Source organism: Clarias gariepinus, chromosome 1, assembly GCF_024256425.1.
Source record: "Clarias gariepinus isolate MV-2021 ecotype Netherlands chromosome 1, CGAR_prim_01v2, whole genome shotgun sequence".
In the NCBI taxonomy this organism is placed as follows: Eukaryota; Metazoa; Chordata; class Actinopteri; order Siluriformes; family Clariidae; genus Clarias; species Clarias gariepinus.
The window spans coordinates 23,224,978-23,248,737 of record NC_071100.1 but is presented as its reverse complement, the minus strand read 5'-3'; the positions used below and the strand labels follow the sequence as shown (position 1 = coordinate 23,248,737).

Here is a 23,760-nt window from a genome sequence, read left to right as displayed (position 1 = left end):
CGGACTCTGTTAGCGAATCCCCGCTACAAATCAGCGAATCGCCGCTACAAATCTGGTCGCCGGAGCTCGAATATCCAACGTCCAATGTCAAACCAACTTCACCGCGGTCTTGGGCTTTGCCTGTGTTTTCTTTAGCGCGCTTTGTCTTTGGCCCTGACACCTTTTACCGGTGCGACCGAATTATCACACGAAGTGTCGCAGTATCACGACCCAGCCTGTTTTGAACAGTTTATGCGCGGCTCTGCTCCTCGCGTAAGCCGCGTCGTTACATACATATCCACAAATACTTTAACAACATACACTTATCATGAATTGCATTTTTTGTATGAATGTTACATATGAGACGCGTGCACAAACACATACTTATATAATATATTCACATACAAACACATACAGTATACACATAAAAACATAATATATTCAGTAAATTTGTGAATTACACAAATTATATATATATATATATATATATATATATATATGCCTAAAATGTATGTACACTCAACAAAAATATAAACGCAACACCTTTGTTTCTGCTCCGATTTTTTATGAGATGGTCTTAAAGATCTAAAATTCATTCCAGATACACAATATTACCATTTCTCTCAAACATTGTTCACAAATCAGTCTAAATGTGTGATAGTGAGCACTACTGCTTTGCTGAGATAATCCATCCCATCTCACAGGTGTGCCACATCAAGATGCTGTAACCACACCAGCCCAGGACCTCCACATCCAGCAGGTTCACCTCCAAGATCGTCTGAGACCAGCCACTCAGACAGCTGCTGAAACAATTGGTTTGCATAACCAAACAATTTGGCCTGACTCCAGCTCGTCACCGTAACAGACTTGAGTGGGCAAATGCTCACATTCGATGGCATCTGGCACGCTGGAGAGGTATTCTCTTCACGGATGAATCTCGGTTTACATTGTTCAGGGCAGATGGCAGACAGCGTGTGTGGCGTCGTGTGGGTGAGCGCTTTGCTGATGTCAATGTTGTGGATCGAGTGGCCCATGGTGGTGGTGGGGTTATGGTATGGGCAGGCATCTGTTATGGACGAAGAACACAGGTACATTTTATTGATGGCATTTTGAATGCACAGAGATACCATGATGAGATCCTGAGGCCCATTGTTGTGCCATACATCCATGAACATCACCTCATGTTTCGGCAAGATAATGCACAGCCCCATGTTGCAAGGATCTGTACACAGTTCTTGGAAGCTGAAAATCTCCCAGTTCTTACATGGCCAGCATACTCACCGGACATGTCACCCGTTAAGCATGTTTGGGATGTGCTTGACCGGCGTATACGACAGCGTGTACCAGTTCTCACTAATATCCAACAACTTCGCAGAGCCATTGAAGAGGAGTGGACCAACATTCCACAGGCCACAATTGACAATCTGATAAACTCTATGCGAAGAAGATGTGTTGCACTGCATAAGGCAAATAGTGGTCACACCAGATACTGACCGGTTCTGAGTCCCCAGACCCCCAATAAAGCAAAAAACTGCACATTCCAGGGTGGCCTTTTATTGTGGGCAGTATAAGGTACACCTGTGCACTACTCATGATGTCAGATCAGCATCTTGATGTGGCACACCTGTGAGGTGGGATGGATTATCTCAGCAAAGCAGAAGTGCTCACTATCACACATTTAGACTGATTTGTGAACAATGTTTGAGAGAAATGGTAATATTGTGTGGAATAAATATCTGGAATGAATTTTAGATATTTAAGTCCATCTCATGAAAAATCGGAGCAGAAACAAAGGTGTTGCGTTTATATTTTTGTTGAGTGTATATATGTATATATATATATATATATATATATATATATATATATTAGTTTATTCATGTCTTCTGATGATGGCGACACATTTTTACGATTTTTACAAATCAGGACATTCGCATAGTTAACACTATCAGATAGCCTACTATCAGGAATGAGCTGTAATTTCAAATGACATTCGAGTAACTGTCATAGATCATGTTCTGGTGCATGGCATGACTATGAGGGAGGCAGGGCAACGAAACACACACACACACAATCTCTCTATCTTTCTTACACACACACACACACACAAACACACAATCTCTCTCTCTCTCACACACACTCACTCACACACACAATCTCTCTCTCTCACACACACACATCTCTCTCACACACACACACAATCTCTCTTTTACACACACACACAATCTCTCGCTCTCTCTCTCTCTCACACACACACACACAAGCTCTCTGCTTGTACAGTGATTGTGGATGTTCTTCCTCTGTTAATTTGAGAATAGCACACAAACTTTTGTATGTATACACACTTTTATTGTGTATATACTGTATATATACTGTATACATTTATTGTGTATATATAAACTTTCACGCAAACTTTAAAAAGGTTTTTTACTAAGAGGAAACTATGATTGCAAGGTTTTTGTAGTAAAACAATGGTTAGTGTTTACTTCCATGTTTGGAGAGAGTATGAGCTCTCTTATGTCCCATCATAGTGATCTCTCAGTCATAGTGATCTCTCATACTCTTTCTCTTTCTCATACTCATACACTGTCCAGAAAAAGTGTAGGTCGAAAGTCTGTAATTATGCTTTGCAGATGCATTAAGGCTTGTCCTCTCTCTTCATTAGGTAGATATAAATCATTTCTTGGCAGGCAGTCCCAACGACTACTAAAATCGTTTAGATTAATTCCTCCTCTTGTCCATTCAAGTTTCTCTGATAGTGTTGATAACTTTTTAGACCTTTCGCTAATTGCTTCACTTTTTGCTCAGTTTATTTTTGCAAAGGAAATTTCGTCACCTTTTTTGTACGTATTATTTTGTTTAAAACTTAAATTATGTCATCGGCATACACTAATAGATGATGTGTTCCATCAGTTCTCAGATTATGTAACTAAGTTTTTATCACTGGGCCGGGGCATACCTTTCAGTGAACATGCTTGTCTAGCCCCTCTATTTAAAATGCACACTCAAGCCACCATTAACTTTCAGCACACTCCCAATGCTATTATGTAAAACTTTTTTTTCTTAATAAAATCAGGACGAAAGTTGGTTATTCATAGATATCTGTGCTCTACACTATCAAATGCTTTTTCTTGGTCTAGGGAAATCATACTTATAAAAATAATTATATTTAAAATGTATAATCTTAAAATTTTTAAAATGCCTTGAATCAGAGCGATATTATTGAATATAGATATTTCAAACATACATACGTTTGATCTGTATTCATGACTTTCTCTAAAACATTTCTTAGCCTTCCCGCAAATACCTCTAATATAATTTTTCGTGTCGCAACTAACCAATGACATGAAAATGCTTTTTTGGGTAACAGTGTGAGTGTAAATGACCCTCAAAGTGTTTATTAATGTGAACTGGCAATTTAAGGCTTTTAGTTTAATAGTGACACTGACTGTGCGCACAGAAGGAGAAGACAATGACTTTCTGCTCATTGTAATATAGAAGAAGAAGAAGGTAATTGCACACTTTCATGACTATATTCAGTGATGTAATCTAGTTATTTTTATGGTGAAATGTTCGACTGTATTGCTGTTACAATAATCATGTTCATGTCAGCTGTAGAGGCTATGCTCAAGTGAAGGTGCTAATTTCCACCCTCCCATATGTACGTGGTAGAAGAGTATTTGTATGTAAGATAAATATGGCGTAAAAGATTTCTGTGCGTATCCGCATTAGAAGCTGTGTACGCTCACAAAGTTTTAAGTTTTATTGTCATATGCACAGTAAAGAAACATTTTTCCCCTTACAATGAAATTCTTTCTTTGCTGTCCCCCAGTGAATGCCACTAAATAAAGCTGTCTGCACTGTGCTTGCAGTTGCTTAACACGCGTACAAGATGTCAGGTGTAAAACATCACTGTTTCTTTATCATCCTACAGGTTGTGCACTCTGTTTAGTTTATGTTAAATATAAAACTCTTGTATTTGAAGTAATTTCGTATTGTTTAAATTAGAGATGGGGGGAAATCAGTTCAGTTATGAATCAAGATTCTTTTGTGTGGCTATTCACATATCACCACATTGACTGCAAAAAGTATTTTTACATTCATAAAAGAGATGAACTGGGCTATCGGCCAGTGACTAGAATTGGCTGATTTTAGGTTTGATTGGCCATGACTAGTGATCTCGGATCAGCCCATTAGCCTCAGATATTAATGATTCTGGACAGAGCAGAGAAGCTTCCAGGTAGTGGCATTACACATACGTTACTTTTTTCTAATTGCTAACACACAATTTTTCAAACCAGTCTGGTTTTATCAAAATACTTAACACAATTCACAAAACCACACACACAAACTGCAAAATACCTCATATATCCTGCAGAATGAAGCACTGCAACCGAAACTACACATAGCTTTATCAAAATCAAACTTTTGCATAAAATGGCACACACTTCATTCATATTACCAGATTTTTGCCTAACCATCTATGTACACACTGTTGGGCATAATGAATAGCACCCCCATCTTTAGTATCCTTTGCCATAATACTAAAATATGTATCAGATTGTTCACAGAAATATTTGCAGATACACACACATGCTGTTGCAACATTTTTTTTTTTTACTACAGTAAACAAATCAGTGCAACATATGCACAGCAGATATATTTACATGGGACTGAACAAAAATATTCTTACAAAAAACAGTAAACTAAAAAAAAAAATTTCTGAAAAAATATATTACCGTAAAAAAAAAAAAGGGGGCAAGAAAAATGATTAGGCAGCATTTTGCTGCACAGCCACAACGCCTCATCAACATCACATGCAATATCTTCCCTTGCCAGACATCGAGGGAAGAAGCGCCTTGAGTGCCTTATCCATCCCTGAATTGCACCCACATCAATCTCATCACATGCCTCTTCCATGGCCTGCACAAGAGGCATGCGCACAAAGGGCTGCCGGTCGTATACCTTCCACCGCCATGCCGAAAAGAACTCTTCTGTGGGTTCAAAAATGGTGAGTATAGTGGGAGGGATTGCACGAGACATGTTGGGTGGTCAGCAAAACATTTTGAACTGGGGCTGCACGATGAAAGCTCACGTTGTCCCATACTACAAGGTACCGGTTTCTTTGATGGTCTGCATCATTCATACGCTCTGGTGGTATAAGAATGTTATGAAGTCTGTCCAGAAATGTGACAATATGGGCTGTGTTGTATGGTCCAAGGTTGGCATGACGGTGGAGGACACCATGCATACTGGAGATGGCAGCGCACATTGTGATGTTCCCACCACGTTGGCCAAGAACATCTATAATGGTTCTGTGGCCAATGACATTTCTCCCCCTTCTGGTCTTTGCTAGGTTGAACCCAGCCTCGTCTATAAAGATGAACTCGTGGGATTGCATGAGCATCCATTTCCAGTACTCCCTGAAAACAAAGAACAAAAATCAGTTAATATGGTGTTATCCAGTACACTGGGAAACAATGTTCCGTGTAGTATACTGCAGTTAATATAGTAAAATAAATATATATATATAGGGCTTGGACAATGCAGGCTAAATATTTTCCCCCACAATAGAGTACACTGTACAGAAATCTTGTACAGTTCATGAATGGCTGATGTCATACACTAAGTAAACAGGTGTCACCCGACTGATACACTAGACATGGAGTATACTACATGTGTACTACATGAAATTTTGGTTACATACCTGTTCTCCAGTCTAAAGGTCCGGATGACAGAGGCGACAGTAAAACGGCTCAAGTTTGGCTGCACTCTCTGTCCAGCCTCACGCATTGTCAGCCCATGGTTGATGACATGATCTACTAAAGTTGCTCTGATTTTATTTGAAAGTGTTTGTCTTCTTTGGCCATGAAGTCCTCTACCTGTTCTACCCCTACCTCTCACTCTTCCTCCCCCTCTTATTATCAACCTCCCTCTTCCTCTCTCTGCAATGTCTTCAATTGTTGTTGTAAAAAAAAAAAAAAAAGGTGTTATTTTTATTGTGCTTACATCCTCATTGAAGAGTTAACTTCAATGAGGACTTTATGTCAGATTGTTGTGTCTTATGCAGAGAACTGTTTTTCAGTGCATTTAAAGTGTGTAATTTTTTCAAAACTAAGTGTCATTTTGAAATGCAAAATTTGTTAGTCTCAAATCCACTCATTACACACGCTTACACCAGTCTCAAAACACTGTGAGCACCAATTAGTTGAAAACTCCATCCGTGTGCACCCATGTGCCCATTGTCAGATTGAGTTTTGAGACTTTAGAGGTATTTAATGAGATAATATGCCACCATTTCTTCATAATCCTATAAGTGGTACACAGTGAATTATTTGCTAAATTTGTTTAGAAATAATATTCATGCTGGATTACACATACGTACTGCTCAGTTAAATGTTGTATTAAACTCTTGTATTTGAAGTTAGTTTGTACTGTTTAAATGCTTTTTAAGTGAGAAAACTAATGATATATAATGTTATAATATATATAATCATGAAACTTTTAAGGTGTAAAATTGTAACAAACTTAAGGAAAATGTAATATTGAATCTGGATGTTTATAAAATCCTATGCATTGTGATATTTTATTGGGAGGCGAGTATCCAATGAGATGTTTCAATTTTCAAAGCATAATTTGTCAATTTTTCCCCCCCAAGCTAAAAAAGTATTTGGATGGTGCATCCATTTGATTACAGTTTTTTCTGAATTGCTAAAACACATTTCCTAAAATCTCATCTTTGTCTCAAAACACAAGCTCTAAAATTCAAGCTACAGTCACAAAACCTCCGACTTCTGTTGCAAAACCAAACATTTGACCCAAAACAACTTGAACTTTACTCAAAATCAAGCACTACTGTCAAAAACCCCACAAAACCATTTAATGTGCAAACACAACTTAGCAACGATTACACACTAGATAAATAAATACAAAACACTGTGGAATAACGGTAAAATAATATTTATTCGTTTATTCTTGTACTCACATTTAAACAAAAAGTTTTAAATGTATATTTTACAGCATATTCAGATAATTTATTCTGCCTTAGCATCATGCCTCTGTGCTGGGTGAGGCCACAGGACTTCATCCACATCACATGCCATGTTCTCCCCTGCAAGGCAACGAAGAGAGAATCCTTTAGCATGCCGACTTCAGCCCTGGCAAAGATCTAACTCCAATCTCACCACATGCTCCATTCATTGCTTGTGTGAAAGGGTTTTGGTCATATACTTTCCATCTCCATGCCAAGAAAAACTCCTCAATAGGGTTTAAAATGTTGCTTATTATGAAACTAATCACGTATACTTGGACCACGGTGAAAGCTCACATTGTCCTAAATGATAACATACATGGGATGCTCAAGCAAAACATCCCGTAGACCATCCAGGAATGTTAGTAGAATTTCGGAGTTGTATGGCTCAACAGTAACATTACTGTGGAGAACCCCATAGCTGTTGATGGCAGCGCAGATACTGTAGTTACATTTCCACCACGCTGGCCAGGCAGTTCAATAATGGCACATTGACCTATGACCTTGTGACCTTTTCTTCTCCTTTTGGCTAGATTGAATCCGGCTTCATCCATGAAGATGTATTCATGAGGCCTAACCATTGAGTCAAGCTCAAAGATTCTCTGCACACAGTGGAAACAAACTACATTTAGTTCTGTAAATGACACAGTATGGTGCATACATGTGCTGCTTCCCAGACAATACAGTGTACATTCTAGTACTAAGTTTACTGTAAAAGTTTACTTACTTGCACATACTGACATCATTGCTCTTTCACTCTCACTGTTTCGCTCAAATGGTACCCGATAAACTTGTTTCATCCTTATCTTGTTGCGTTACAGGACACGGTCAATTGTTGACAGACACACACTATTTATTCCCTCAAAATGTATGTTGTCTTCTGTAATCCGCTGCTGTATTTCACGCAGTCGAATTGCATTATTTTGATGGACCATATCCACAATAAGTGTCTCCTGGTATTATGAGAACATGCCTGTTCTTCCACCCTCATGTGGCCGTCTTTCAGTTCTAAAAAAACAACAACATTTAGTTAGAAGTATACACATGCATACAGTATATATATATATATATATATATATATATACAGCAAATTATATATATATTAGTGCTGTCAATTGATTAAAAAAAATTAACTAATTAATCGCACATTTCTTTTGCAATTAATCGCGATTAATCACAATTTAAAGACTGAAACTTTTTGGATATGTAAATGTAAATAATTAATGTAAACTCAAGACAATTTCAAGACAATAAAACTATTTAAATTCAAATATGATTGTTTATTGGAATTTTTGTTTAACCTGTAACACAGATTTTCTCATGTAAACAACATACCTGCAATAAACCATCAATATCCTCCAAATTAACTGTTGGCTTGAAAGCCATATTTATTACAGAAATAAAAACACAGGTATGTGCCATTTGTGTCATTTGAATTTCAAAACAATCAATGCAATTTACATTGGCGAGGCCCTGTAGAGATTGTTTCAGTGGGGTGTTTTGCTTTTAAGTGATGTCAAAGACGAATTACTTCTGTGGTATTTAAATTCGTCTTTGCAAAATGTACAGATTACTTTTGTTTTATCCACAGAACCATCCGGCAGAGTTTTATACTGAAACTTTCCATCTAAAAGTCCTTCCTTGGTCTAATCCATACTTCTTTGCACGTTGAACACACGTCGGCCACAACAGGAAATAAAAAAAAACTGCAACCGAGTTAATTGCGTTAAATTTTTTTAATGCATTAAATATTTCAAATTAATCGCATGCGTTAACGCGCTAATTTTGACAGCACTAATATATATATATATATATATATATATATATATATATATATACAGTATGTACATACAGTATGTACATACAGCATGTACATATATACACATACATACTCATACACATATATATAGTATATACATATACAGTCATGGCCAAAAGTTTTGAGAATGACACAAATATTAGTTTTCACAAAGTTTGCTGCTAAATGCTTTTAGATCTTTGTTTCAGTTGTTTCTGTGATGTACTGAAATATAATTACAAGCACTTCATACATTTCAAAAGCTTTTATCGACAATTACATGACATTTATGCAAAGAGTCAGTATTTGCAGTGTTGGCCCTTCTTCGTCAGGACCTCTACAATTCGACTGGGCATGCTCTCAATCAACTTCTGGGCCAAATCCTGACTGATAGCAACCCATTCTTTCATAATCACTTCTTAGTTTGTCAGAATTAGTGGGTTTTTGTTTGTCCACCCACCTCTTGAGGATTGACCACAAGTTCTCAATGGGATTAAGATCTGGGGAGTTTCCAGGCCATGGACCCAAAATTTCAACGTTTTGGTCCCCGAGTTACTTCGTTATCACTTTTGCCTTATGGCACGGTGCTCCATCGTGCTGGAAAATGCACTGTTCTTCACCAAACTGTTGTTGGATTGTTGGAAGAAGTTGCTGTTGGAGGGTGTTTTGGTACCATTCTTTATTCATGGCTGTGTTTTTGGGCAAAATTGTGAGTGAGCCCACTCCCTTGGATGAAAAGCAACCCCACACATGAATGGTCTCAGGATGCTTTACTGTTAACATGACACAGGACTGATGGTAGCGCTTGCCTTTTATTTTCCAGACAAGCCTTTTTCCAGATGCCCCAAATCAACGGAAAGAGGCTTCATCGGAGAATATGACTTTGCCCCAGTCCTCAGCAGTCCATTCACCATACTTTCTGCAGAAGATCAATCTGTCCCTGATGTTTTTTTGGAGAAAAGTGGCTTCTTTGCTGTCCTTCTTGACACCAGGCAATCTTCCAAAAGTCTTCGCCTCACTGTGTGTGCAGATGCGCTCACACCGCATGCTCTGCACTGGTGGCACACCGATCCCGCAGATGAATCCTCTTTAGGAGACGATCCTGGTGCTTGCTGGACTTTCTTGGATGCCCTGAAGCCTTCTTAACAAGAATTGAACCTCTTTCCTTGAAGTTCTTGATGATCCTATAAATTGTTGATTTAGGTGGAATCCTAGTAGCCACAATATCCTTGCCTGTGAAGCCATTTTTATGCAACGCAATGATAGCTGCACGCGTTTCTTTGCAGGTCACCATGGTTAACAATGGAAGAACAATGATTTTAAGCATCACCCTCCTTTTAACATGTCAAGTCTGCCATTCTAACCCAATCAGCCTGACATAATGATCTCCAGCCTTGTGCTCGTCAACATTCTCACCTGAGTTAACAAGACGATTACTGAAATGATCTCAGCAGGTCCTTTAATGACAGCAATGAAATGCAGTGGAAAGGTTTTTTGGGATTAAGTTAATTTTCATGGCAAAGAAGGACTATGCAATTCATCTGATCACTCTTCATAACATTCTGGAGTATATGCAAATTGCTATTATAAAAACTTAAGCAGCAACTTTTCCAATTTCCAATATTTATGTAATTCTCAAAACTTTTGGCCACCACTGTATATACCACATATATATATTTTATTTAGTAAATGTTTTCAAAGACAGTACCATGGAAAAAATATCTTTCATTGCCTCCTTACTGAGACAAGTATACTTTTACCTGTTTTCTTCTCTGAAGGTCTGGATTATAGTAGCCACTGAGAACCTGCTTAGGTTTGGTTGGACACGTTGCCCTGCCTCCCTCATAGTCATGCCATGCACTAGAACATGATCTATGACAGTTGCTCGAATGTCATTTGAAATTACAGATCTTCTTCTTGGTTTTAGTCCTTGCCCACCACCTCTGACACGGACTCCTCTTCCTCTTCTATTGTATTGCTCCATTGTTGGATCCACTCATGCCATTTGCATTTGACTAGGCTAACAGTATATACTGTTTACTAATTGGGTTCACTGTTTGGACACATGTGTTTTTAATTTTGAGTGGTAGTGTGTAAATGATGAAAACAGTGTGTTAGTTGTGTTTAACTTCTGTAGCCTGTGTGCACCAGTCTGGGTAGAAGTGCACCACACTGCTAAATGTGTTTTGTGTGTGAGAATGTGTTTACAGGTGTGATAAATGGGAGATTCAGATTTGCAAATTGTGCCCTAACCAGAAGAATAGAGTTTACAGTTTAGTTTTTACAATGGGACTTAGTGTTTTAGCAATTTAGAAAAAACTGTAACGTCCTGGAAGCATGCTCTCACTATGAGATCTGTGAGTTTCTGATTTTTTCTTTAAGGGGCAGAATAGGTTTACATCACTAGAAAAAAAACATGGAGATGAATAATTTTTTGGCTGATTTAAAACTTTTGTGACATTGAGAGTGTGCTGTTAAAACAACTGTTTAATCTGGATTTTACCAAAGACCAACGTAAATTAAAAGCTGACTGCTATTTTTTTTATTTAAAAAAAGGGAAATTGTCTAATAATGTTAATAGCCAATTGTGTTCTTTGGTTTAATAATGTTCAATTTCACTTAACATAATCAAACACACATAAAGACAAAAGTACATTTTAAATTATGCTTTAACTTTTAGCAATCTACCTTTTATTATATCTTCTGTTACAAGATATTGTAGTAAAATATTTAGAGAATAAAATCGTAACCCCTCCCTGGTGGAAGTGAAGTGACTCAAAATCAACATCCCATCCCACTCGTATGCATCACGTATCTGTCACATTTCTGTAGTTACTTTCTGCTTCTTGGGAAAACTACACAAACTCCCCCATGATAAAGCGAAAGATTATTAGAGTAAAATAATACAAAATCAATTCATCTTTATTAACCAGAGATAAAGCATACTGTAGTTACAGTAAAGTTTTAAAGTCTAAAAGTTTCAGATGTTTCACAACACTTCTCACTCGGTGATATTTCTATAAACAGTCTTTGTACATCCAGCAAAAATCCAATATGTTAAACTTTTTCCGGTCTTTTGTTGTTTTTAAAAAATAAAAAAGTTCCTCTGCACTGTACTCATTTCATTTGCAGCCAATCAACTTTTTTCCCAGAACCAAAACATTTTATTGTTTCAGTAGAGACATAAATGACATGAAACCGTTGATTTTGAAGGTCAGAGTCGACTCAGAGTCGTCAGTTCTGTGTTCTTTTCTAAATCATGTAAATCTTCTGAATGACGTTACATACTTTACCAGGTCTGATTGAAATGGTGTGTGTGTGTGTGTGTGTGTGTGTGTGTGTGTGTGTGTGTGTGTGAGAGAGAGAGAGAGAGAGAGAGAGAGAATGTGTGTGTCTGAATGAATTGTGTGTGTGTGTGTGTGTGTGTGAGAGAGAGAGAGAGAATGTGTGTGTCTGAATGAATTGTGTGTGTGTGTGTGTGTGTGTGTGTGTGTGTGTGTGTGTGTGTGTGTGTGTGTGTGTGAGAGAGAGAAAGAGAGAGGGACAGAGAGAGAAGTTGAGTAACAAAAAAATATCTTTGACTCAGTTTCTCTGAAAATGGATTTCCAACATTGTTCCACATAAACAAACAAATGTTTGTGTCTGTGTGTCTGTGTGTCTGTGTGTGTGTGTGTGTGAGACAAAAAGAGAAAGATTGTGTGTGTGTGTGTGTGTGTGTGAGAGAGAGAGAGAGAGAGACAGAGAGACAGAGAGAGAGAGAAGTTCAGTTACTCAAAAAAAATCTATAATACTTATACTTTTTCACACACAAACAGTTTCTCTGAATGACGTGTGTGTGTGTGTGTGTGTGTGTGTGACAGAGAGAGAAAGATTGTTTTTCTGAATGAATTGTGTGTGTGTGTGTGTGTAGTTCAATAACAAAAAAAAAATATTTCCAACATTGTTTCACATAAACAAACAAATGTGTGTGTGTGTGTGTGTGTGTGTGTGTGTGTGTGTGTGTGTGTGTGTTTCTCTCAGTGGATGTGACCCTGGATCCTGATACAGCTCATCCTGAACTCAGAGTGTCTGCTGATGGAAAACAAGTGACGCATGAAGACACAGAACTGGAGGATCTCACTGATACACCAGAGAGGTTTATTACGTCTCACTGTGTTGTGGCAAAGCAGAGTTTCTCCTCAGGGAGATTTTATTATGAGGTTCAGGTCAGAGGGAACACCTGGTGGACATTAGGAGTGATGAGAGAGAGTGTTAACAGGAAGGACTGGATTACATGGTCACCTCAGGGTGGAGTCTGGACTGTGGAACTGTTGTTGAATCAGTACTGGGCTTGTGCTGATCCCCCTGTCCCCCTCACACTGAGAGAGAAGGTGGAGAAGGTGGGGGTGTTTGTGGATTATGAAGAAGGTCTGGTCTCCTTTTATGATGTGAACTCCAGATCTCATATCTACTCTTTCACTGGTCAGTCTTTCAATGAGAAACTCTATCCATACTTCAGGACTCGGGACAATAATCCACTGATCATCACTGATGTTACTGAATAACATCTGAATTATAGTTTATAACATTTTATACTGTATGTTTTACAGTTGGCTATAATCACTTACTTACTAAAACCAAAATAATAATTTGTATTAAATGTAATTAGAGACTAAATGTTATTGTGTATAAAATAAATATAAACAGTTGAAACATGTCGAGTCTATAATGAGGTGTGTTTACATTAATAATACCATCAATATCTTACAGGGTGTTTGTGTGTGTGTGTGTGTGTGAGAGAGAAAGAGAGAAGTTTAGTAACTAGTTTCTTTGAATGAATTGTGTGTGTGTGCTGTGTGTGTGTGTATGTGTGTGTGTGTGTGAGAGAGAGAGAGAGAGAGAGAGAAGTTCAGTTTCATTGTTATCTTTTAATTAATTGTGTGTGTGTGTGTGCGTGTGTGTGCGCATGTGTGTATGCGTGTGTGTGTTTGTGTGTTTCTCAGTGATGTGACTTTAGATCCTGATACAGCTCATCCTCGATATTCTTGAGTTTCTGCTGATGGAAAACAAGTGACACGTGGAGACACAGAACAGGAGAATCTCACTGATACACCAGAGAGGTTTAAATATAATGGCTGTGTTGTGGGAAAGCAGAGTTTCTCCTCAGGGAGATTTTATTATGAGGTGAAGGTCAGAGGGAACACCTGGTGGACATAAAATAAACATTAACTCTATAAACAGTTGAAACATGGCAAGTCTATAATGAAGTGTGTTTACTTTAACCCTAATAATACCATCATTATCTGATTTCGGCAGTTACAATCAGATTAAAGCTGTTATTAGATTTCTATAAATTATATAAATAAACACAGATGTTAGTCCAGTTACTGGATTATTCTGTGTTTGTGTTGTTAATCTGATTTCTCTTAGAAGCTCTTAAAGAATGTAGACGCCTCATGAAGTTGAGTCAGACACGTCAGTGACGCCGCCATCTTGGTAAGGGCAAGTTTTCAGCTCTGTCACTTGAGTTTAATTTACAGCCTTAACTAACATTTTCTCCATCTCCATTTCAGGTGTGAGATCTCTGACCTGGGGTTTGTTCCTCCGATAACCACAGTGGGAATCCCGGCTGGGAAAGAGGGCCTTAACCTCTATAGTGGTTGGATTGTGAAGGCTGGCTCTCAGCGAAAGTGAAAGTGCCACGGCAGCTTGTGTAGTCCTTTAGCCGCCGTCTCTTGTGCCGCAATCAAATCCATCCACCTTTGAAGTCCCTGGGACACATGACATAGCCATCACAAATATGAATATGAGTATGAACATGTAGGACTTCAGGAAATTTAATAATTTAATGTCTCTGGATCCACCATGACCCTGACCAGGATAAAGCACTTACACTCACATACCAGTCACATTTACAATCAAACTGGTGTACACTGGGTTATTAACACACACAGCTAAACACATCCAGTTTGCTTAACTGCTTACATGCTGTGTATTTAGGAAGGGTCACGTGTGATACTGCATCATGCTCCCTCCGATCCTCCAGCACTGCTCGACTGCTCCCACCATCTCACAGCCTCCAGAACTCTTCTCTGTTCTGACGCCCCATTGGTGGAATGAACTTTCTCTAGATGTCCGAACAACTGAATCGCTGGCAGTCTACAAAAAATGTCTTAAAACCTATATTTTAGTACCTATATAAGTACTTATATATATATATATATACTTATCATTGTTCTATTAAAACATTATTGTAACAATATTAAATAATATTGATATTGAAAAAGCTTACTTTACAATGTACAAATGTCATTACCAATAAAGAACTAATATACAATATACAGAATATTTTCTTTATTAAAAAGTAAAGCAACAAGATTATGTTTGTGTTCAGTGTTTTCTGTATGCACTTATCCTATAATTTAAGGCCAAACCTATTTTTGATTATACATTTATGACTGAATGTTCAAATTTTTTTTATGGCCAACCCAATTAAGCCTACAGTACATATAGACTCTAATAAAGCCATAATTTATCCCAAACATGCTCTAAGCCTGCAAATGTTTAAGTGGCCATTGTGTTAGAGAAATGTGCAGGACCTCACCAGGCCTCGGTGTCAAGTCAGCAAAAAACACTTTAAAAGTATTATTCATCCAGACCTATGGTGTAAAATCCCAGACATTTTTCAAAAACTTTCACCAAAACATTTTCACCACTGACTGCCAAATTTCAAATACTGTAGCCTAACAGTGTAATATGTTTAATGTCCTGTGAGGTATTTCTCTGTAATCTTGTGTATTCTTCTTTAACCAAACGGTTGGGTCTTGGTCGTGCACTTTTTAGACGGTCCCTTAGTGACTCCATCGCTATAAAGCGCCGGTAAGCAGCGTTTCTGAAAGATTTATCTACAGCAGGCTCTTAACAGGAGAAGATCTAAAAATATATTTACCTGTAATAGCTTCTCTGTCCACTACAGAGTAAGAAAATATGCGATTTGTCATTTTTGTCTGTTTATTTTTTGATAAGCAGGCTCATGACTTGTAAGACAGGGGAAATGCAACTGCAAATAGACTTTGCTTTTTCATTTAAAATTTGGGAGTCAGTGTTCGTTCGCGAAGGCGAAAAAGCAAACGTTAATGCAAAATTTGCAATTGCATTTAAATTATGTCACACTTTATGTGTCCACATATGGAAAACGCAGTTGCAAGTGCAAATTGCAAATCCTTTTAAAAAATGTCCGGGATTTTACTCCATACAGACCTTTAGGTAGCGCACTGCCTACTTTGCCTGCCGCAGATCAGATGAAGAAAAAGACCAAGAAGAAGACAAAGCAGACGGTGAAGGTGGGTTTTACTTTTTGCACCGAAATGAAAATTAAGTGCGTAGTTATTATTGACAGAGAGTCAGAATGTTAAAAAACGATAAAATGTAAAATAATAATAATAATAATAAATTAACAAAAGTGTTAAAAGTTAAAACTACAGAGTCTGTGGTCAAAAAACATGTAGTATATTTTTGCTGAATATTACACAGCTTATGTTCGTTCTTTAATTGCAAAAGGAATTCAAATGCTACCTGTGGTTTAGCATGTTAGGTTCTTTTCAGAAGCATTCGAGGAGAACAAGAATTTAAACAAAGAAACAGGAGAATGTTCTGGAGTCTCCATCAGCACCACATCATTAGTCAGGTCAGCACCAGCTCATGAGCAAGCTCAAGCCCACCTCTCAACCTTCAGACAGTTGGGAATGGAGTTGCTGAATGGTGTTTAGGTAAATCTCATATGTTTTAATACTTTTTTTTGTTCCATTAGATACTAAGCAGCTTTAGAATTTGCAGACTTTGGACAAACTTGTTGGACATCCACCACAAGAGAAGACTGATGTAGACGGTGAGAAACTTTTCCAGCCCTGTTCCTGTAACTCTTACATACAGCAAGCAACCAATTAAAAACATTTTCATCTCCTTTTTGACTGATTCTTTTTACAGGAAGATTGTCACAATGCTGTGGACTTTGTGTAACTCCTGTATAAATCATACTTTTAGTTGAGCAGTGTGACATTTAATATCTTTGTGACATTTTGTATCATTTAGTGTCTTGATTTGACAGATTTTGCTTTTTGTCTGTTATATTGTATAAATTGTAAATTTATTACATAATGAAAACTATATATTGTAGTTTGCACATTTAAGTTTATTTCATTTATGTATTTATTTTAATGCATGGGCTCGATTTACAAATTAGTGGTAATAGTAAACTGTAATCTTTTTAATATTGTTAACCTGCTGGTTTTATGTTGTAATGGACAGAGGTCAGAATGGACACTGACTGGTCTAAGGTGGTGTTTGTTGTGGCTCATCACTGTATGCTGTTGTTTAAAGATTTTTGATATATGAAAAGCAGCAATTCCTTATGTATTATATATATATATATATATATATATATATATATATATATATATATTAATACAATAAATTATTCTGTATATTGTGAATATATTTAGATCAGAACACTAAATCATTCAGTATATTGACAGTTAATATATAGAGAAATATATTTTCTTTCCGTAAGGGTGATTAGTGCCACACCTGTTCGCAATCAAGAAATTACTTAAATAGGACCTGCCTAACAAAGTAAAGTAGACCAAAAGATCCTCAAAAGCTAGACATCATGCCGAGAAATAAAGAAAAATATGAGAAAATAATTAAAAACAATTATTAATAATTGAGATCTATCTGTCTGGAAAAGGTTATAAAACCATTTTTAAAGCTTTGAGACTGCAGTTAACCGCCGTGAGAGCCATTATCTACAAATGACATGGAACAGTGGAGAACCTTCCCAGAAGTGGCCGGCCGACCAAAATTACCCCAGGAGCAGTGTTGGGTGTAATGGTTACAAAGTAACTTACAAGTATCTTGAGAGTTACACTACGCTGTAATTTAACTGATTACTTTTTAAAGACAGTAATTTTGTAATGTAACTAGTTACTTTAAAAAGTAACGTCCTTCAACACTACCCAAGAGCACAGCGACAACTCATTCAAGAGTTTACAAAAGACCCCACACCAACATTCATAGAACTGCAAGTCTCACTTGCCTCAGTTAAGGTGAGTGTTCATGACTCCACCATAAGAAAGAGACGGGGTTTGCATGGCAGAGTTTCAAGATGAAAACCACTGCTAAGCAAAAACATAAAGGCTCGTCACATCTTGATGATCCCCAAGACTTTTGGGGAAATACTCTGTGGACTGATGAGACAAAAGTGTGTCCCATTATGTGTGGTGTAAAAGTAACACCACATTTCAGAAAAAGAGCATCATACCAACAGTAAAATATGGTGATGCTACACCCTAAAAAATGCTGGGTTAAAAACAACCCAATCTGTGTTGTTTTTAACCGAGCTGCTGGGTAACTATTGGACTAACTAAATGCTGGGTTAATTTAACCCAGCAAAATGGGTTATTTTTTTAACCCAGCAAAATGGGTTAAATATTCAACCCAAATGCTGGGTCATATTTAACTATAATGCTGGGTTAATTCTACCACATAAATTGGTTAAATGTTCTACACAGATGTTGGTTAATTGTAACTGGAATGTTGAGTTAATTCTACCTCACAAATAGGTTATTATTATTATTTTCATGTTTTACAGTGAATCTGTAAAAAAAAAAAAAAAAAACTACCCACGTCTATTAAACAGTTAAATTACTTTGATATACTGGTTTATTACAAAAAAAACTTAAAAGTTTTGCAAAACCATACATATATGCAATAAACAACATCCTATTAAATGTTCATAGAAAAAACGTTTATTTTTCAAAAGCACAAGAACAGATAATCAACAGCGACATCATTACTATACTATTACTCATAAGGGCAGAATGGAGTAATAACACAAATAGGCTGAGGCAGCTTCTACAGAGCAGGATCTCTCTGTGACATTAGATATCTTTTTCTGCAGAACAAAACTATCCAGCCCTGGTTCCGTTTTAACATACAAACTTGACTATGACTTTTCAAGTAGGCCTTGCTATTTCATAGCAACATTACAAAAAGTCCTATACAGGTGCACACTACTTTAAATAGTTAATGTCAAAAATATAAAATGCCTTGAAGCACACATCAACCGCGTAGTAGTATTGTGCATTGCTCAATACTACTAGTGTGCATTGCTCCAGAGCCTGTCCCACCAGAATGACGAATGCCTGAGAGCAGCGCTGGTCATCATCTCCCAACGTCAGGATGTAGGGTACGGCCTTGACCCTTCAGCCTGTGGAGGTATTCCACCATGTTGGTGCCAACCTTAGAAAGAAATGAAAAAAAAAGTAAAAAATTGGTTGAATAACAAAGATTAAACTAAATAAGACTATCAATTTAATGTGTAATAGGATTTATACTAAATAAAGAAATGACAAAGCTAGGGTATAGGTAACATGAAACAAAAACATGGAGACAGCTACTACCAAAAATAAAATAAGCAAAATAAGCATGGCTTTTGGGATAAAATATATATATTTTTTAGTCAGACTAGTTGATCTTGTGGTCTGTGTTGATTTTAAGCTAATTACCGAGGAGATGCATTGTCATAGCTGGGGTCATACTGGCACATTACAATCACCCAAATATTAATACTTCCATCTAGTAGTTATCTGTACAGCTGACTGATAGTTAATTTAGTCTGAGTCACAAGCAACTTTGGTTAAAGAGGGCTACCTGGTTAGCTTACATGCAGCAGTCATATTTACATACTACTTGCCAAAGGGGTAAAGGTGTAAAATATTGTTATAACTCGGGTGAAACGCGGGTGACTTTTGACCGCGGAGTAAACTACTAACTAGTGAAAAACGGGAGGGTTAGCAGGTGTGTATATTTGTGAGAGGGTCAGTGTTTTGTAACACCCCAGCATTTTATTGTCTCTAACAGTAAGATTAATAAAGTTCTAATGTTAACTAAATGCTAGCGTCATGCTAATACTACAGTTAACAGTTTCGTCACCCTGCAAACATTCTACAGAGAAAGATAAAAAGCTCAGACATCTTATCCGTTTTTTTCACACACAGGTGGGGTTCTTTGGCTAACTATAGCAGCTATTGTCAGCTAAATTATCTTACCTCAGACCAGCCTGAAAGTTTGTGTGTAACCTTAACACGGTAACAGTAATAAACCTCACATATAGTAATAATATTTCAGTCATATGTGACTTAGGTGAGTGAACATGTGTATACAGACCTTGTATTTAACGTCATTTCCCCTTAAATGAACCGTCATCAGCGGTGTGGGAGCTCAAGAGAGACACGAAGCTCTGACTGACAGCCGCTGAATCCACCGGTGAACTTTGGGGGAGGAGCCAAGCAAACTTCAACCCAGCAGCTGGGTTACACAAAAACTACCCAACTCTCTGTAAATAACCCAGAAAAATGACCCAACAGAGGCAACCCAGCGCTTGGGTAGAAAAAACAACCCAGCGTTTTTTAGAGTGTACAGTAGTGTGATGGTCTGGGGTTGTTTTGCTGCTTCAGGACGTGTAAGACTTGCTGTGATAGATAGAAACATAAATTCTGCTGTGTACCAAAATATCCCGGAGGAGATGTCCACCCATCTGTTTGTGACCTAAAGCTAAAGCGAACTTGGTTTTTGCAGCAGGACGATGCACAAAGCACACCAGCAAGTCCACTTCGGAATGGCTGTAGAAAAACAAAATGAAGACTTTGTTGAGTAGCCAGTCAAAGTCCTGACCTGAATCCAATTGAAATGATGTGGCATGACCTTAAAAAGGCGGTTCATGCTCGAAAACCCTCCAATGTGGCTGAATTACAACAATTCTGCAAAGATGAGTGGGCCAAAATACCTCCACAGCGCTGTAACAGACTCATTTTAAGTTATCGAAAACCTTTGACTGCAGTTGTTGCCGCTAAGGGTGGCCCAACCAGGTATAAGGTTTAGGAGGCAAACACTTTTTCATACAGGGCTATGCAGTTTTGAATTATTTTTTTTACTTTAATGATAAAACCTTCATTGAAAAACTACATGATGTGAGTACTTGTGTTATCTTTGACTAATATTGAAATTTATTTGATGATCTAAAACATTAAAGTGATCATCTAATAAATTTAAATTTGTCTGATAATTGTGATTTATATATGTTTTTTCACACATTTCATATTAATTTCTCAAATTTTAGATTTTGTAAAGCCGCTTTGTGACAATGACCATTGCTAAAAGCGCTATATAAATAAAATTTAATTAAATTAAAAACGAGCATGAATGAAACAAGTACAAGGGCATGTTTACAATGTTGTTGTATCTATATATGTTTCACTTTACAACATATAGAATGTTTACAGAGATGTCAATATTGACACAGACAGATAAAGAAGCTTAACGGGGGGGGGGGGGGATTGAAGACAAATCATGCAGTGTACAGTAAGTGTTTTATTGTAAATAAAAGGGGCCGTTCGAGTTTTCTATATTCCTGTCTGTGAAGTCTGTGATTCCGTAACAGTGAGACCAACTACGACAAAGTTGCTCACTTTAGGATTAATTTATTAACATATGCACCCATTTATTTCACCTTAAGCAGTACTTATTTCACAGTCTATACAGTTAATATTTATGTACAGATACTTCATACAGATGTTTACAGATATTTATACATGTTTACGCAAAGCTTTTTGCACAAACAGACTATTTCCATTTACCATCATTACAACAGTTGTATTTTATTTATATTATTCTACTGTATTTTGTACTTGCACTGATTTTTTTTTAAACAACTACTGTGTGTGTCTTATCATGACTAATGGGGATAAATTAAGTTTTTTAATGTAATTGAATTGAATTGTTTTCATACAGGATTCGAGAGTTGGGTTCAACAACTGTGCAAATGCACGGCTTGTAATGGAGCCCATGTTAAGTCATACCTTTGTGTAGAGGAAGAGTCAGTTAGTAATACAAGTCACTTTTCATTACTTTTGCTACAGCCCTTTTAGTATTACTGCTATAAAAAGGCGTTTCCATCATAGCCAGTCTGGTCCAGAACTTCAAAACTATTACAGTATACCTGTCATCATATAACATTTATGACACCCTTGTAGAGACACCATGCATTTCTCCTGCTGCCCTAGTGAGGTCCTTTAACTCAAATAAATACTAATGCAGCTGTCATGATCGGGGTGTTGTGGCAGGTGTTGAACGCCGTGGGCGGAAGGAGCAGGCATAGAGGCAGAGGGGTGGTGTAACCAAAAAGAGTCTTTTAATTAAGGGTAAACACAAAGTATAAATAAAGATACAAACAAAGGAACAAACTCAAACAATACTTAACTTTGTGCTAACAGGGGCTCTCTGGCAAGACACAGACAGGGGAACAAACACACGCCCTGTGGCGAGACACAGGCAAAGGGAGACACGTAACACGCCCTGTGGCGAGACACAGGCAGGGGGACAAACACCTAACAGGACACAAACGAGGCGTGGAGCTGAAACTGGACACTAGAGAGGAACGGGAGACACTAGAGAGGAACGGGAGACACTAGAGAGGAACGGGAGACACTAGAGAGGAACGGGAGACACTAGAGAGGAACGGGAGACACGTAAAGACTAGAGACGAGAGACCAAGAGAGGGACGGGACGAGGGCTAAAGACATGGCAATCAGCTAGGCATGGCTTTTAGCTAAACATGGTTAAGCTGTGCTTAACCATGGCAGTTAGCTACACATACACCTACTGTAGCTAAGCATGTCTTTAGCCCCAACATGCACTAAGCTACACTTACCTAATAGCTTAACACACACTAGGGAATGGGGGCACAGAAACACAGACAAGGGATACCCAGTGGCTAGGCTAGGGGACACCTAAAGGCTAGGCACACTGGGACACTAGGGAGGTAGGAAACACAGGACAGCTAGAGACACAAAGGGGCTATGTCTAGAAGCATGCTAGTTACTGTAACTCAACATAAACTTTAGCTAATCATGCTCCTAGCCACACACACACCTAACTACTTACCTGCTCTAGCTAAACACACAAGAACACAGGAGGACAGGACTGAATCAGCTCCACTAACACAGACACACTAAACATACACAGAGACATTGCCAATAAGAGAGCCCAAGTCAACACAACTAAAATCAAAGTACAAACTAAACAAATATCGAAACAGAACAGAACAAAATGCCCACACAAATGACAGTGGTATTACCAAAAACGCTCGACCCAGTTTCCCAGTCTAAACAGTTATTTATAGATTGATTGATGGCTACCTCGGTTTAGGTGTGCACTGCCTCACCTGACCGAGGTGCCTGCTGGGAAACTGAGTCGGCCAACAAAAACTACAAAATAAAAACAGTGACCTCTAGTGGAGGACCCTTACAGCAGCTAATTAATGCTTAAATCTAACCATAATCGTAGCTGAAATGAAAGCTACTTTTTTAAGAAAACACATATATCCTTGTGAGGACTTTAAATCTGTGAGATATTCTTATCCTTGCGGGGACACATGTTCCGTACAAATATAAAAAACATGCCCCCAACCCCACCCCAACACACACACACACACACACACACACACACACCATGTGCCAAATTTAAATTCAGTCTAACAGGTGTAGTCTGAGCTGAGGAAGGAAAACTAAGAGGAGCAAATGAAAAAAAAATGTCCCACATTTTTCACATACTGTAACACTGTGACTACCTAGTATTATTTTTTATAATTATTATTTAAAGTCTTCATAAAATGCTACAAAAAACACACAGCTGTGGTAATAATTTTAACCGTTTTATAATAGATTAGCAGTATTTAAAAAAAATAAAATTAGCTTGATTCTTGATGTGTGCTACTTACCCGAGTGGCCTGTGCAGAAGGCCGGGGGTTAGACCGAGCAAATGGAGCAACGCAAATGAATCTCGAAAAAAAAAAAACCCAGCAGAGAATCACAACCACAGCGGCGTTTCGGGAATGTAATTCCTCCTGTCTTTTGTCTTC

General features: G+C 37.8%; 1 protein-coding gene across 1 annotated transcript; it reads left to right on the top strand.

The window, feature by feature from the left end:
• The first annotated feature begins 5,203 nt into the window (after positions 1-5,203).
• Positions 5,204-13,348, top strand: LOC128520777 (E3 ubiquitin-protein ligase TRIM39-like). Its single transcript, XM_053495172.1, has 2 exons — positions 5,204-5,321; positions 12,825-13,348. The coding sequence occupies exons 1-2, from the start codon at positions 5,204-5,206 to the stop codon at positions 13,346-13,348; spliced, it is 642 nt and encodes a 213-aa protein (XP_053351147.1).
• Positions 13,349-23,760: the final 10,412 nt, after the last annotated feature.